This window comes from Monodelphis domestica, chromosome 3 (assembly GCF_027887165.1).
Source record: "Monodelphis domestica isolate mMonDom1 chromosome 3, mMonDom1.pri, whole genome shotgun sequence".
NCBI classification, from domain to species: domain Eukaryota; kingdom Metazoa; phylum Chordata; class Mammalia; order Didelphimorphia; family Didelphidae; genus Monodelphis; species Monodelphis domestica.
Genome location: NC_077229.1, coordinates 430,786,713 through 430,803,192, shown reverse-complemented (window position 1 = coordinate 430,803,192; position 16,480 = coordinate 430,786,713). Strand labels below are relative to the sequence as shown.

At 31.9% G+C, this 16,480-nt stretch overlaps 1 protein-coding gene across 13 annotated transcripts in view; it reads left to right on the top strand.

The window, feature by feature from the left end:
* TCF4 (transcription factor 4) overlaps positions 1-16,480 on the top strand; it is a 438,336-nt gene that overhangs the window by 266,321 nt on the left and 155,535 nt on the right. For all 13 annotated transcript variants that reach the window (XM_056824455.1, XM_056824457.1, XM_007487546.2 and 10 more), the window contains 2 exons: positions 9,417-9,546; positions 10,024-10,073. In XM_056824455.1, the coding sequence (XP_056680433.1) occupies positions 9,417-9,546; positions 10,024-10,073 (180 nt within the window). The remainder of the gene's footprint in view (positions 1-9,416; positions 9,547-10,023; positions 10,074-16,480) is intronic.

Here is a 16,480-nt window from a genome sequence, read left to right as displayed (position 1 = left end):
GGGTTATAGTGAAAAGCAATTGTCTGAGGAAGGATTTGAACTTAGGTTTTCCAGACTCCAAGTCCAGTACTCGATCCACTGTGCAACCTAACTTTTTCAAGGATAACAAGTGATTAAAAAAGATGCAAAAATTTAAAAAAATAAAACAGTATGGACAGCCAGGAGGCACAGTGTTAGAAAGACTTTGAATTCATATCTATCCTTAGACACTTATAAGCTATGTGACCCTGGGTCAACATTGTTTGGTCAACCTTAATTTTATTTGTCTCAGTTTCCTCATCTATAAAATGAACTGAAGAAGAAAATGTGAAACCACTCTAGTATCTTTGCCACAGAAATCCCAAATGTGGTGATGAAAAGTTGGACAGTACTGAAAAGAGACTGAAAAAAAATTATAGGGGACCTAAATAAGCTGATGCCAAATAAATAAGTAGAACCAAGAAACCTATATAACTAGTGACAACAACAATATGAAGGGAAAGAACAACAGATCAGTTAAAACTGAATTCTGTGATATTATGACACAATTTGGCCCCAAGGAAGTGATATAAAAAGGCACATCTCTCTTCTTTCCATAATGGGAACTGTGGGTATAGGACATACTTTGTCTAATGTCAGACATTTTTCATTGTGTCTTTTGTTCTTTCTTAAAAGGGATGGCTCACTGTGATGGGGAAGAAGAAGAGATATGCTGAAAATATGAGTGATAAAAAAAATAAAAGATAACATTAATATATATGTACATATATGTGTGTATATATAGATACATATAATTATTTGTTTGTTTAAAGAAAAGGAGACAGGAAACAGCCTACTAATTTCATTCATATAGGAAACTTCTGGCTGAGGAAACTCCCTTTACCAATGTAAAGTGACACCTCTACAACCTAAAGTCTTAGAGAATTAAGGGCATCTTGGTGGTTCAATGAATAGATTTCTAGTCCTCGTCAGAAAGTCCTGAGTTCAGTGCAGCCTTAGACACTTAATAACCGTGTTACTGTGGGCAATTAACTTAATCCATGTTTGCTTGAGATTCTTCTTCTGTAAAATGGAACAGTAATAGTGCTTACCTCCCACAGTGATTATTTGGATGAAATTAGATTATGCTTACAAAACACTTAGCACAGTGCCTAGCTTATAGTAAGTACAATATAAATGCTATTATTATTACTACTTACAAAGCACTTAGCACAATGTCTGGCACATAATAAACACTATATAAGTAGTATCTATTATTAGCAATTATTGTGATTATTATTGGAGAATTGTCTAGAGGACTAAAAGAGGTTAAGAAGACTGAAAGGTCAAGTAACTTGCCCAAGCTCACATATATAGTATATATGTTTGAATGAATGTCAAAATTACATCTTCCAGTCTCCTAGGACTCCTTTCTACTCAAGGAGCCTCACTACTTTTCATTAAAAAAATTCTCCATTCCTTATTTTTGTTTTGAGTCCTTAAACATTATGCTACTAAAGCTCTGATTCTATGAGGCCTGACCAAATTAGAAAGATTTAAAACACAATTCTTCCCCCCAACTGTCATATCCAGAACAATAATCACAACTTATATGTTTTTAGCATTTAGAAACTTATAAATATTCATGGAGTTGCATTTATACTGTGATTCCTTAACAATCCTATGAGTCCATTATGAGTACACTTACTATTATATCCATTTTACAAATGAGATAAGATAAAGTGACTTGCTTAGGGATCATACAAGCAGTTAGGAGGATCCTTTGTGGAACTCAGTACAACATGCTGCCTCTAAGCCTAGTTTAGTTTAGAGAGGCTGATCACCAGAATTTTGGCCAGGATGTGAAGAATACTTTGACTATCATAGTTAATAAGATAGGAAAGAATTGTGATTCATGAAGCTGAAAGGAGTTCCAGGGCAGATCAAACCAGAGACCTTCTGAAATGTTTTAATTTTGATATTGGGTGTTTTTCATTCCCTGAGCAGCAGTTCTTAATTAGTCTTACTTTGATGGTGGCTAACCAATCATAAAATCTCACATTTAAAGGAGACTTAAAGATCTTCTCATTCAGTTTCAATCTGAAAATGAATAATAAAGTATAATATCCATCATAGATGATCTTGTATCCTCAACTAGGAGAGTTCCACTGCATTTTCTCTTGAAACATTCACTTCCATTTTGCAATAGCTGCATTTTTTAATGAAATTTTTCCTCATAATGAAAAGTTTGTTCTCAGAGTTGGAAGCAAACTTAAAAAATTATTTATACTTTGAGGCTCCTTAAAAAATAAAATAAAATAGTTATCCTTAGTATTCATCATAGGTTAATTTTAGACCTACTAAATATTCCACACATCCTCAAAATTGAGTTAGTTGATAAGTTCCACGTGCATTATATTTATTGGGTTCTTTAGACCAGTCTCTTTTTACTTTCTCATCAGAATTATTTGTATCTATTTTATCCAAGTTTTATTCCTGAGAACTATCTATCCCTTTTAACATCACTTCCTATATGGAATCTTGGGCTTTGGGGTTGTCTATTCTTTGTTATTTTACTACTTATCTTTTTTCTAAACTCTTTGAAATAACTCTAGTTTAGATTTATATGAGCATTAAGATGTACCCTGCCTTCCTTTCCTAGTTTGACAGAAATTCAAAAATAGCATGTCACCTCTCATTGTTTTTTTTTAACTTTTAGCTTAGCAAGGAGTTTCTTTTTTAGTCTATAATAGCTCCAGAATAACATGGTAACTTAAAGGGAGATCTCTATTGAAGTACTTTAGAGATTTCTTCTTTGTCTTGTACTATATAAATGATTTTTGTCCATGACTTAAATGAAGATGTAGATGATATGCTTACTAAATGGGTGAAATGATTGTAAGATTGATGACAGAATCAAGCTCTATAATCTTTATAAGCTAGGATGTTAGTCTTAATGCATTAAAATAAAATTTAATTGGGATAAATATGAAGTTTTACACCTGTGTTCAAAAAATCAACTTCATAAATTCAGGATTAAAACGATGTGACAAGATAGCAGTTCATTTGAAAAAGATCTGAGAATCTTAGAGGACTGCAAACTCAATATGAATAAATAGTGCAATATGTCTGCCTCTAAAAAAGTAATACTGTCATACAACATAAAGTAAGACAGAAACCACTACAAAGATAATAGTTCTGCTTTACTCTTCCTTTGCCATACTGCTAACATGTATGCTGTTCAATGATGAATACCACAATATTAAGCAAACAAGTATCCAGATGAGGACAACAAGGATGGGGGGAATATTGCTATTTAAATCAGTTGAAATTAATTATACATGTTTAGTCTTACAAGGCATGGTTTAAAAACCATGATTATGATAGTTGACTTCACATACTTTAAAAAGGACTAATATAGAGAACTTTGAACTCGTGCTTTATAACACCTGAGCAATGGAGAGATACTGGAAAAAAAAGACAGATTTTGTTTGAAGTTCAACAAAACCATATAAAACACCTTTAAAAAATTCGAACCTTCCATAAGTAGAAAAGACTACATTTTTGTATAGTAGATTATCCTTTCCCTACCTTCTTCAAATGAAAACTAAATATGTGGATATTATAGTTGGAGTTATTATACAGATAGTCAGGATTGTGGGACTTTTGTCTCATAGACAGTGTCCTTCCCATTTTGAAGGATACAATTATCATTAAAACAACTGAATATTTTTACTTAACAAAGAACTGTGTTTCTTCTATATTTGAAGCCATCTACCAGTTCTATGCATGTATCAAGTTTGAGATCTGATGATAGAAAAAATTGGAATTTGTTTTCTATTTTATTATTTTGCCTTGGTCACACTTTCTCAAAAGAAATTACTGTTTAATAAGTCTTCTTAATGTGCAAGGTACTGCTCAGAACATACAAGATCCTTGCCTTCTAGTTTGTCATATTTCAAATTGCTAATGACTTTTCTTATTAAATTATTTTAAGAACAATTAATGTTCTAGATGAGTAAATTTCTCAGTAAGTATAGTTCTTGTACAACCTGTTATGTGTCATAAATCTTTTTCCAATCTCTACAAATCTGTTTAACTGCAGTGATTTTTTTTGTGAATCAGTCACTTTTGATATTTGGAACTGAATTCACAGTAACATTTTGACTGCATCTGAAGAAGGTCTGTGAGATAGAACATTGAAGAATGCAAAAGTTTTTTGGAATGGCTTTTCTAAAATCATGAATTATTCAGATCATTCACTACTGATTTCACTAAATAAAGAACAGACATAACTACTTTTAGCCTTCACAGACTAGGTTGCTTACCTGGGTTTCAGTAGACCTCAGATTTAGCTGTTTTTCCCACTTTTTTGCCATTTGAAGTAAATACTTGAGTGTTTACTTTTTTTTGATAAAAAAAATAATGTTTGACATCTACCTTAACTGATACTCATTAATAACTTTTAACTAGAAATAAGTGAACTGAACATAAGTTTATCAAGAAAGACCTATCATAAAAATAGATTTGTTTCAAAATTGCATAGAAGCAGTTATTTAAACCATTTCAAATTAAAATATAAAAATTTGCTAAAAATCTGAAAATATTGACTATATCCCTTTGAATTAAAGTAGATCATATGGGATTCTATGGTGTGGTAAGAAATTGTGGATTAGAAAGCATTGACAATTAAAAGCTATGATTCCTTTCTTCTTAAAGGGTGTTCCTCCCTCTGAAGTTAACTAAAGTTCCAAAGTAGTTCAGCTTCTATTTGAGTAGGTCCCAATTTTTAAGTTTTAGTTCATGAATGAGAGGAAATGAAAACAATGATGGATTTCTGTGCTATTGTACAGAAAAAAAGGTTGGTTTATACACTGACCTTCACTTTTGAACCATCTGAATCTGAAATGGACAGGTGAGAATATTCTGCTCTTTATTGTCCTTTAGCCTGAGATGCATACAGGCTACAAACTAAGTGCCAACAGCAGCAAAATTCTCACCCCCTCCTGATACTATAGAAGTCAGCAATGGGTGTTCTTTGGGTAAAATGGCAAATTCAGCAGGAGCTTTTCGGTAGGGATTTGCAGCATCTTTACCCTAGCTGTCAAGAACCTTATTCAGCAGTGTTTTTGAAAATCTACTTCTGGGGTAGAAATGACTATATAAAAATGACCAGAGTTGTGTTTAAAAGTATTTTGAACAAATGTGAATTGTAAATTTCAACAATCCTTATTTTATAGTTAATGTAAGCAAAGACATATATACATCTATATATTCAATATTCATACATTTTATAGTAATACAGAATTTTATTTCCATATTAAAATAAAGCCTTCCAAAATGCCTAGCTTTGTAAAGTCAGTTCACCATACAAAGCTACCATACATCACTTAGGTCTGTGATGAAAGAATGGAATTGCAGCTGTGTGAGTACTAGAATACCCAAACATGAATTAAACTCACAAGCATTTGGCAATAGTTCAGAAAAGGAGCTTAATCTGGTTTCATCTGAGACTGCTTTTATCTGTTCTACAACATCCCCCCATGATGTTGTGTCTGATATCTGATCACAACGTAATGGGAGTGACGCAGAATCAGAGAAAACCCTGAGAAACCTAAGGAAGTTTTCCTTCTTGAAAGGAATTATTTTCAGCCTACAGTTTTCAATCTTGAAATTCAAGGTCATTCCCCTATTAGGCAAATTAATTATAATCCCCCCCAAAAAATAAGTGCTCACTTTACTCTCATCTCACTCTTATTTATAATTAAGGATAAATAAAATAGTTTTAAAGAACTGTACCACCCACTCAATATATTTAAAGCACCAGTTGAAATGAAATAATAGTTAAGTATGAGATGACTTAAAAGTTGATAGCTCAACCTTGAAGCAGTCTATTTTTGATTACCATTCAGGTTTTAATCTCATTTGAGGTACAGTCTCTTTTCTATTACTCCATTTTAATTCATGATTTCATTTCCTGGGCTGTATAGACAAAGTTCAGTGGCTGATCAGAGACTTGACAAAAGCTTTGTGGGTGGGGCTAAAATTAAAAAGGGGTAAGGTTGGAAGCAGGTTAGAAGCACAGTGAGACCCAGATCCTGTGCAGCAAACAAACAAACAAAAATTCATACTGACAAAGAGCCCTGCAGGATGCCTGAATCTGGCACATGGGTTGCTATGCTGAGATTGGCTCTTTGCTATTAAATGAAAAACATGAAAACCTTACCGATATTTGGCTCATTCCATTCTTGGTTTGGAAGATTTTAAACAAAATTGAAACTGCTTTGCTCTCAAGGAAAATGGGGGCCTCATTAAGGGAATCCGCTTCATCATTTTATAAGATGTTAAGCAGAATGCAACACTATGACTTTAAGATTTACAGGTTAGGTCTAAGAGACGCAACATCTTGTTTCCAGTATTTCCTGGCATAATCTGGCAGCTTACTGGTGGGACCCAACATAACCACAGAACATGAGCTTGCACAATGTGAAAAGCTAGAACCATCTTAATCCTATTTAAAGCAAGGATTAGAACATTTCTTCAAAAAAGTAGGATTGGCTCATATGAGCTTAACTTTCTAACATGTTTATTAAAAGTAAATTTGGTCTTCAGAATGCCGAATATACTACAACACCTATATGAATATATTACAAAATATATAAAGTATTTTATTAAAATTTTAAAATTTGATGCCATTTAATAGAAAAAATATATTCTAATTGTCAAGTTCTTTCTGGAGTATACTAACAATTTAGATTTATTTATTAATCTTTCCCTTTGTTGCAGATCTTTATGAACCTTAGGTAGGCTGAAAAATAGCAACTGCCCATAGTTCTATTTATACATATTTTGCAATGAGAATATACATATTACTGTCTTCCTTTTCCCCAGTGGAGTCCTGACAAGGACCCCCTTAAACATCTGAAAATATTTGTATATATGGCTTAGAAAAATGACTATTGTCCTAAGGAAAACCAAAGGAAGAAATTGGAGCATTCTGTATGACCAGGGGCCACTAAACAAGGAGCACTAATACTTTTTAAAGTGAGATCTGTTCCTCTACCTATGTTGTAAATATAAATAGGACTTGAAATACCAGACTGTTAATGATTCTCTATTAGAGAAGCAAGAATTTTGGGCAAATTCAAGGATCAAAATACCCCATCATTTTAATCTTTCCACAGACATGCACAATTCTATTGGGTGTGCTTCCAATGTATAGCATTTACCTACACGTTAGAGCTAGCTGTCCTCTTACTAGTGGAAAACATTTATAACTAACACCAAGACTGAACTAATGGTCGGATTCATTTCAGTGACATTTCTATGGCTATTGGTAAAGCAGGTTACAGTTACATTATAGGCAATGTCCTTTTTCTGAATATTTTGCATTTTTTCCAAAGAAAGATGAAAATTAGAGGGCAATGCCTTTGTCAACAGGATAAAAGCATATTCATCAGGTCCTTGTCAAACAACATTTTAAAAATTAAATGAAGGCTATTTTGGAATTTACAATTCTGTAAATTGATGGTGATGGAAATAGTTTGCAGCTTTTTGGATAAAAAAAAATACAATTCTGACCTTTCAATCTACTTATTAAAATAAATATCTTCCTAAAATGATATCACCAATATAGAGACCTCTTAGAGTGAGAAATTTTTTATCTCTGAGTGACTCCTTCCAGAAATTCTGGGGAAGCTTCCTTGATTTTATGAGGCCAGTTTCTGATTTATTATACAACCCATATTTGGGTTTGTCATTGTGCAGCATTTTGCTTTTCTGTGAGAAAAGAAAGAAGTGAAGAAACTATGTGAGAGAGGAAAATATACAGAAACCAGGTGTGTATTAGCTTTGTGGTAAATTTTTAAAATACTTTATTACAATGAATTTTCAACTCAAAAATCAATTTTGAAATATTTTATTAAGATATGTTTGTATTAGATATTCTATGAAAAGGTAAAAATAAAATCAGAAAAAGAGAATATGTCAATCCTAATTAGTTCTGTAGGTATTTCTCATGCACACACACACACACACACACACACACACACACACACACACAACTCTTGAGATGAAAAATTGTCTTTATTATATTTAACTATATGGTAAGGGAAAATGTATGTTTTAATTTCTGATTTTCCAGCTTATGGGTCATATTTGACCAACTGCTTTCACTAGAAGACATGCCACTTTGTTGAGCTATTTAGGAATCAAAAAGACTGTCTTAATTTAAAACAAGGACCCTTTGTTTTAGTTGGTGACTGCCTTGTGAAATTTTTCAGTTCTCAGCGGGTTAACCAGGGAACAGGGGCAGAGTCATAATTGGCCTATTTAGAGTATTTTGCATGTGAATAGTGTGTTAGTGAAGCATTACTAAGTCTGTTGTGAGTGACATGGTGATTAGAATTTAGATTAGGGAAAACACATTCTGTACTTTATCAAGTACAGTAATTAGTTCAGTCAGTAAAAGTTGATTACAAGTAACGATAAAGTTAGATTTTTGGTACTTAATTTTAAAATTTCTTTATTAAATAGTAAATTTGTTCTTAATATAAATGGTAGTATCTACACCTGTTTTATTGCATATCAGAATAATTAAAAGAACAATGTGTTCAATGCAGAGTATAATCAGGGGATTTATGTATCATGGGTAAGTTGCAATGTAGTTTATAGAACATTTAATATTATACAGTATTTTTCATGTCATGGTATCATAAGGTTAAAGAATCTGTTACACTGCAATTAGTTAAAGTGATCTATGAAAGTTTCTTAGTGTCCAGGTAAATTTTATTTCGGTGGGTATTTATCTCTTGAGTGGGCAAGAATCTTCAGGAGTACATTACTATTTTGTTTCTATATAAAATGTCTGTAAATTCAGATGTTAACAATTTCGAAAAGTAATTTAATTTTATCATGTAAAATTTGCATTTTATACCATGTTTCTTAAAATTGATTCATTGCTTTGTTGTATGCAGATAGACTTCCAAATACAATAGAGCTACTTTTAAATATACATTGATACATAAAGTACAGGATGCAGTTTTCAGAATCCTCAGATTCATTTTTTATTTCTACAAAAGATATAAGCAATTCACAGGGGGAAAATTCCTCAATCTAGTTAAATGAAAGTTGATCTTATGAATATGTCATTTTCTTACAGTAACAATGAAGAATCCTTAAGTCATCGTAATTTTTTTTAAAAAGGACTTTAAAGGGAATTACATTTTACCTTACTTTCTAATCTAAGGAATCTACTAAAGTCTTTTGTGATGGCTGCTTTAGACAGATTTTTTTAAATGCTTCAGTTTGGCAGATGCTGTTTTCTTTATTCCATGGGTCTAAGTGCTAACAATCAGTTGAGGGGGGTTGTTGGAGGGGTTAGAGGGAAGAGAGAAAGAAAAGAAAGAAAAGAAAAAACTTAACCATATATATTCTTTCTTTCTTTTTTTCCCTTTTAGCAAAGTCTCCTTGGAAGTGACATGGATATGGGCAATCCAGGAGCTCTCTCACCATCCAAACCTGGTTCCCAGTACTATCAGTATTCTAGCAATAACCCCCGGAGGAGGCCTCTTCATAGTAGTGCCATGGGTGAGTTCTTCATATATTTGAATTCATGATTTGGGGTGATGGTTTTTAAGGAACATATGACCAAAGGAAAAAACTGTAGTAGCTTTTGAAATGTAACCTCCTCCCAAAAATGAAATGGTATATAGAGCACTTCTGCATACTAGGATGGGAAGTCAAGAGCTTTTTTTTCTCTTCTGTTAGCTTATTCTGTGTTTTTCCTTGGCTGAACAAATAAGGCCAGTTAAAAATATATATAAGGAGAAAACAACCTTTTAAATCAAACCATTAATAATTTCAAGTCACTGTTCTATTAAAATAGCAGGGGTTTTTTAATTCCCCTACAGAATAAAAATTAATGGTGTCTGTGGCATTTTACCAATATACATTTTTAAAAATCCAGGCTAAAATGATAACAGCAGTGACTAGGTGCTTCATGGTATAGAATATTTCATATAAGAAAAGCTTCAGTGACTCACAAAGTCATTCATCTTCTTGCAGAGGTACAAACAAAGAAAGTTCGAAAAGTTCCTCCGGGTTTGCCATCTTCAGTAAGTACTGTCTGTTTCTCAGTTGGCTATTATTTATATTTTTTAATGTTTTATATATTTTATAAGAAAGGGAAAAAAGTAATTTATATTCTCTGCTCCCAGAGTAGCATTTGTTCATAGATGATGTAGATGAAGTAGGAATAATCTGAAAATGCTGCCATTTACCAATCGGTAAAGTGATTAATTGCCACTGTGGAAGAAGGGGTGGCCATGTGGATTTTCAGAAGGGTAAGCTCTGAAGAGAGCTTTTGAAAAGATGCCTAAAGTTTGAAGAGTTTTACCTGTTAGTGGCTTTGGAGGAAATGAGCATTAGTTTCATGTATTGGTTAAATGCTTTGTCAGTATTATGATGATTTATGGATTTGCATGCTAAAGGAGATTTGTGGAGAGGATTTAGGAGAAATTTACATGGTTTTCAGCCCATAGTGCAGAGAAAACATCTCTATTTCTACTGAGGGTGTTGAATGAAGTCTGTAAAGGTAACTGCATCAGTAACTCTCTGGATATGTGATACCAGGTGACAACTAGAAGAGAATCCAGCTGTAACCAAAAGCATTCTGGGTTATTTTAATAGACGGAGCTAGGTATAGTAGTTGCTGAGAGTCTCCTTGCATCCCCAGCCCCAAGGATATAGAAAACGGTTAAACTCAATAGTTTCTCCAGGCAGAAAACTGGAGTCTATTTTAGCTAAATAAATTAGGTGGTTCTTATGTTGAAGTCTCTGATTTTATAGATTTTCAGGTAATTTGTCTATATTTTATTTAACCTTTTGTGTAAAGAGACTCTTTCCGGTGATATTCTACTAGATAGCTGTACATGATGATTTCCCCCCCTTTTCTTTCTTAAAAGATCTAATCTGGAACAAAAATAAATTTAAGTTGTTATAAGGTGCTGTCAGCCTCCCAAAAAGATCATACTAATAGAGGCATACCTATGAGTAGTTATACTTCTAAAGTATATTACAGTATTTCAAAATACATTAACAATTGTGGCATGAATGAATTTTATTTTATTTTTCATAATTCTGAAGAATAATGGATTTTCCATATTTATTGAGATCAGATAAATCCAAACACCTGTGCATCTCACTTGGTTTTAATACTGCTAATTCATAAATTTATTAAATTGAAATGTGTAAGAGTATGTTTTATAACATTTATATAATTTGATAATATTGGCAGAGTATTATGGAATAATTTAGATATATTGACCAATGTAAACATTGTTAAAATAAAATGCTGTCGATAATGTGCATCAAAGTCATTTGGTGTAACCAAAGTTACCCTCCTTTCCTTCTACTAGAAAATGTCAATATAATGCATTTTTATTTTAAATGAACTTGTTTTTAAAATTGTCAGCTTCCTTGGCCGCAAGGTTTTGAAGAGTAATTTTAAAGTTTAAAGTTAGAAATGGATTTAATTTGGAGGAGTTCTTAGCTTCTAGTAGTTTTCATAACAATTTAAAATGATACAGCTGGATATAATGTGATTATTATTAAATACAATAGAGTTTACCTTTGAATGATTTGAAATAATCAAGTAGCTTTTTGCTATAAAATCTCCAGTACTGCTACAAGACACAAGTATTTAAAGATGCTGTGCCTAGTTTTCTGTCATATATTAAAAATTAACTGTTAAATTTTTTCTTGTATTCAAAATTATGCAAATGTCTTTCCACTACATAAGTAGTGCATTTGTGTGGTATTAAGTCTGTTTTCTACTTGCTTAATCATTGTCAGACAACAATTTTCCATAATTTGTCATGAATTAAAAATATTTCCCTGTAGACAGCTGACCATTTTAGGACAATTATACTGCTACTATTTTACCCTTGCTCTATAGTGAGTTATTGTCATGTTGTTGAAGTGTTGTGATATGTTCAGAAAATCTGAATGCCACCCTGTTCTATACCGATATTGCCTAGTAATTAGAACTCAGTCATGGAATGTTTAGCTTGGATTGTTCTAGCTTTTGCTGTGGTAGCATGTTCAGGAGACTCCCTTTTGGAACATCCAGTTCTGTCCTATGTCTGAAGAGCACTGATGAAACTTTTAAGTAAATTCAACTTTATGTAGATAGATAAATATTTACAGGATAATTTTGCTTTTGGTGGAATAGGCTGGTTCTGATTATTTTAGAATTTAAGTATTGAAATTATTAGTACTTGACAATAACTGGGGGAAATTCAGTTTAGATAACAATTCAAATAGATATATTTTTATTCGTTTATGTTGGCTTTATTATAGACAGATGACCACGTGCCTCAGAATTCTTTCAAAAGAACCACATACCTTACATACTTTACAATATGTACTAATTTACCTGAGAGATTACATTGGGAAATGATAGTCTGATGCATTAGCCCCCATAAGCCTCTATTTCTACATTAACCTAAAACAGTTGCATTTCAGCTCAAAGAAAACAGTGGATATTGATCTGATAATATGAACCAGTATTAGTGTAGTAGACAATGAAAGGTTGGGGACAATGAAAGTTTTCTTTTGGAGTGATTGTAGCTGGATGAAAAAAAAATTACAATTTATCTAAAGAACATACTAAGAACATACTAAATACTAATATATCTGTCACATTCTGTTGTATCATATCACTTGATTTTTATTTTTGGTAAAACAGTCCCCTTTTTTTCCTTTTAAAAAATTTAAACTATAAAATTCCATGATTGTAGGTTGAAGAAACAAAATCAGGAAGTTTTACAGTTAAGATTGAAATTCTATCCATGTTTTACTCCCATTGTGCTAGGAAGAATTTGCCTCATTCTTATTTGAAACTACTATAGCATTTGTGGGAGAAAGAAAATATAGACTTAATTACAGCATGCCGTAAGTCTAGTAAAATAAATGAGTATCTGCTTTATTATGCTTTTCAATCTGAGATATCAGAGCACTTTCTTAACATGCTTCCTTTAGGTGATAGCTCAGTAACCATCTCATAACCTCCACTCCTACAGGTAGGCTGCAGAGACAGGGATATTGACATCCATAGTTTAGAATCCTGCAGTTAGGATTAATGGGAGATTGCTCTGAAGCAGTCTATAGGAAATATCACCTTAACTCATTTTCTTCAGTTATTATTTCAGACCATTTTTCACATTATTAATTTCAGTCTTTATGAACTTTATTTTGAAGAGTTTCTCAATTTATTCCATATTTTCAAAAACATTTTCTAATTTGTTGAATTAGTTACTTTTGTTTCTAACTTCAGGTTTATTTTCTGAGACAAAGCTCAGCACATGATAATGTCATTTTCATCAAAAAGTCTGGATTTTTCAAATATCCTTTATCTTGAACCAAAAACTTATTGGAGTTGCTATCCTTTCCACTCATTTATTAATGTTTGCCATTAAAAGAAAAATTTTTGACAAATCAAATCCATTCAAGTAAAAATTGAAGTTTAGAAGGAAAAGTCTATCATTAAACCAAATCTTACTTTAAAAAATTATATCTTAGTAAATATTGTGCACTGTCATTTACTCCTAGAGAAAATTAACAAAATGGGATCACCTTCAAAAAACAGCTGCTTACTACCACATCTTTTCCATTTAAAATACTCTTATGATTCTTGAAAAATCATCAATTCAATGTCATAAAAATGTGCAACATAAATGTTTCTAAAAATTTTGTAGTCCCTGCCCATAAATGAATACTTAGTGATCTGCCTTCTCACTTTAATTTGGTAACATGATATAGGAATAATTGCACAGATTCAAACTATACCTTCAACCATGCTACTTTAAAATATTCTGTATAAGTCGAAAGTAATATTAATAATTAATCCATTATGTCAATCTGATGCCCAAAAGATCATTGATCCCATAGAATGTAAATCCTTATTCATAGAAACAAAGGTTAGGAACCATGTGTCACTATCCCTTTCCCACATAAACTTAAACAAAATCATCATCTGCATTTTTAAAGTTAGACTATTTTATGTGTTAAGTTTTTTTAGAGATAGATTTTTTTAATGCTTTAAATGCACAGTTTGACAAGCCACATATCAAATGGTTAGAGATATCTTTGATCATATAAAATCAAATCTAGAAATCTGTTCTACATTGAAGGTGCTAAAACCTGTATTGGCCAATATAAGCCAGCTAATTTTAAGCCTCTGAATTAGATTTTATTTGGATTTGAAGTATAAAAATCCACTTTGTATAAGATTTCAAATTCTTTGTTGATTGTCTTAAGTAAAATATTCTTTAAAAAAATGCTAAAGTGTAGATCACTTTTTAAGAAAATAGTAGATCATCTAAGACTTCAAAGCAAAATCAGCAGTGTTGGCAAGTATTTTAAACCAGTGTAAAATTCTACAATAGATTTAATCAACTAAAGTAAAATAAATGCTAGAAAAAAAAACTTTTCTTACCTCTAATATAAAAATTTCTTAAATGATTAGATAGTTTCCAATTTGATTAATCCTGGCTGTAACTGATAAGAAGAGGATGTTCATCATATAATGGATTTTCAACTCATTAGGATATCACTTTGAAGAATGGTAAATATTTTTATTTAAAGCAAAATATGTAGTATCACTAAATAATGAAGAGAGTATGTCAGGTCCATGTTATATAGTGAAGTAGGATAGTAGCCATTAATGAAGCAAAAGAGGAGCAAAAAGTGAGATCAATTAAATACTGTAAGGATTTTTTGTAAAGTTAATATACCTTTCAAGAAAGCATGATTTCATATTTATGTAAAACTATAATATTAGGTTAGCAGATTTTATTTACCATTAAGTACACCAGACCTATTTTCTGCTTCACAATATAGAAAGATGAGAGATTTTTATGTAAAAGAATTATTATTAATTATGAAGTTTATTTTTAAATTAGCTTTTTCCTATGCACAGTGTGACACTTCAACCCATTCTGAATTGCATTTTTTTGTGATTCTGCTTAGAAAATATTATCAATGTTCTTAGTACAGAAAAATGCTTCTATTTCTGCATTATTCAGGCAAATAAGTCAGATTTTCAATAAACATTTATTAAGTACCTACTTTGTACTAGGCACTATGTTAAGACTTCCAACTAAGTTTTCACCTTTAACACTAATGAAATTTACTTTCAGGGTTGACCATTGTACTTCATAGTTATAGATAATATGATTATGATTCTTTGCTGTAGAGTATATGAAAATTTAATTGGAGATTCTGTATAGTCAAACCTAAATCTCATTGAGAATTACTTACATGAAAGTGATTTAAAAGACAAAAAGAGCACATGCAAGTATATGACAATGCAGCCTATACTTTAATAATGTTGAAAAAGTTGGCTTTTAGATTTCTATACTTTTTTTTGGAGTTTCATAAATGAGGATATATCTCTTCTTTACTGTTCTGATCCCTGAAATAAGGTATTCTAGCATTTTATTGATTTCATCCATCACCCTATTTCCTGTTGGTTTATTGTTACCTAGAAGAAAATAAATGTGAAGAAGGAAAAGATATTAGGCTGGGAACTTTACACTGTGATCATTGCCATTGGGCCAAAGTTGCATGTGTGTATCATTTGTCCTACAACAGTAGATTTTTTTTAACGGAAATATGTAAAGGACTATAAAAAATAACAAGAACATCCTCTTGTTTTTTAGAAATGAATCCCCCCCCAAAAAAAATCCCCTTATGCATTATCCTCTTGACAATTGTGTCATGAAGTCCTTCCCAGATTTCCTGTGGTATGTGGTCTATTCCAGGTTACTTTGGGACCACTATTATACAGAATTTTATTGTGTAGCCTATATGTAAACACCACAGAAACACACACATATGGGGGAACAATCCTATTGTGGTGTGTGCATTTGTATGTGTAACATTTGCATCATTAAAATTATGCAAAACTAATATCCATATTAACAGTAAAACTAGCCTTGAGAAAATATACGCTCATATTTATCAAAGTGACTGCACAAAAGAATAGAATTTTCTCTATTCTCAAACCTTTACCAAATGACTTAGTTGACCAGATTGCCAAAGAAGCTTATTATAAGAAATTGACACCTCTCAGGTGATTTCCCCCTTCCTCTCCTTCCCCCAAGAACCCAAAGGTGACAGTACAACAATGTTCTAGTATACCTGTTTCTAACCTATGTGTCACAGAGAAAGAGAGGTTGTACAAATTAAAAGTCACACACGTGTACATACACACACAGTTTTAGACTAGAAGTAGTTTTCCCTTGGTATAGGGAAGAGAACGCCTAACAATGCACTTGGTTTATAAATTTAGATAGCTCTCTGGAACTCGGAGAGGTTAAAATAGCTTTTAATCTACTGTCACACTGCCTTTCATATATGTGTGTATGTGTATAACTATTTCAGTCATTCTTATTCTGGTGGGCATATTGTTACCTAGAAGAGAAAATATAAGTGGAAAACTAAAAGACACTAGATACCT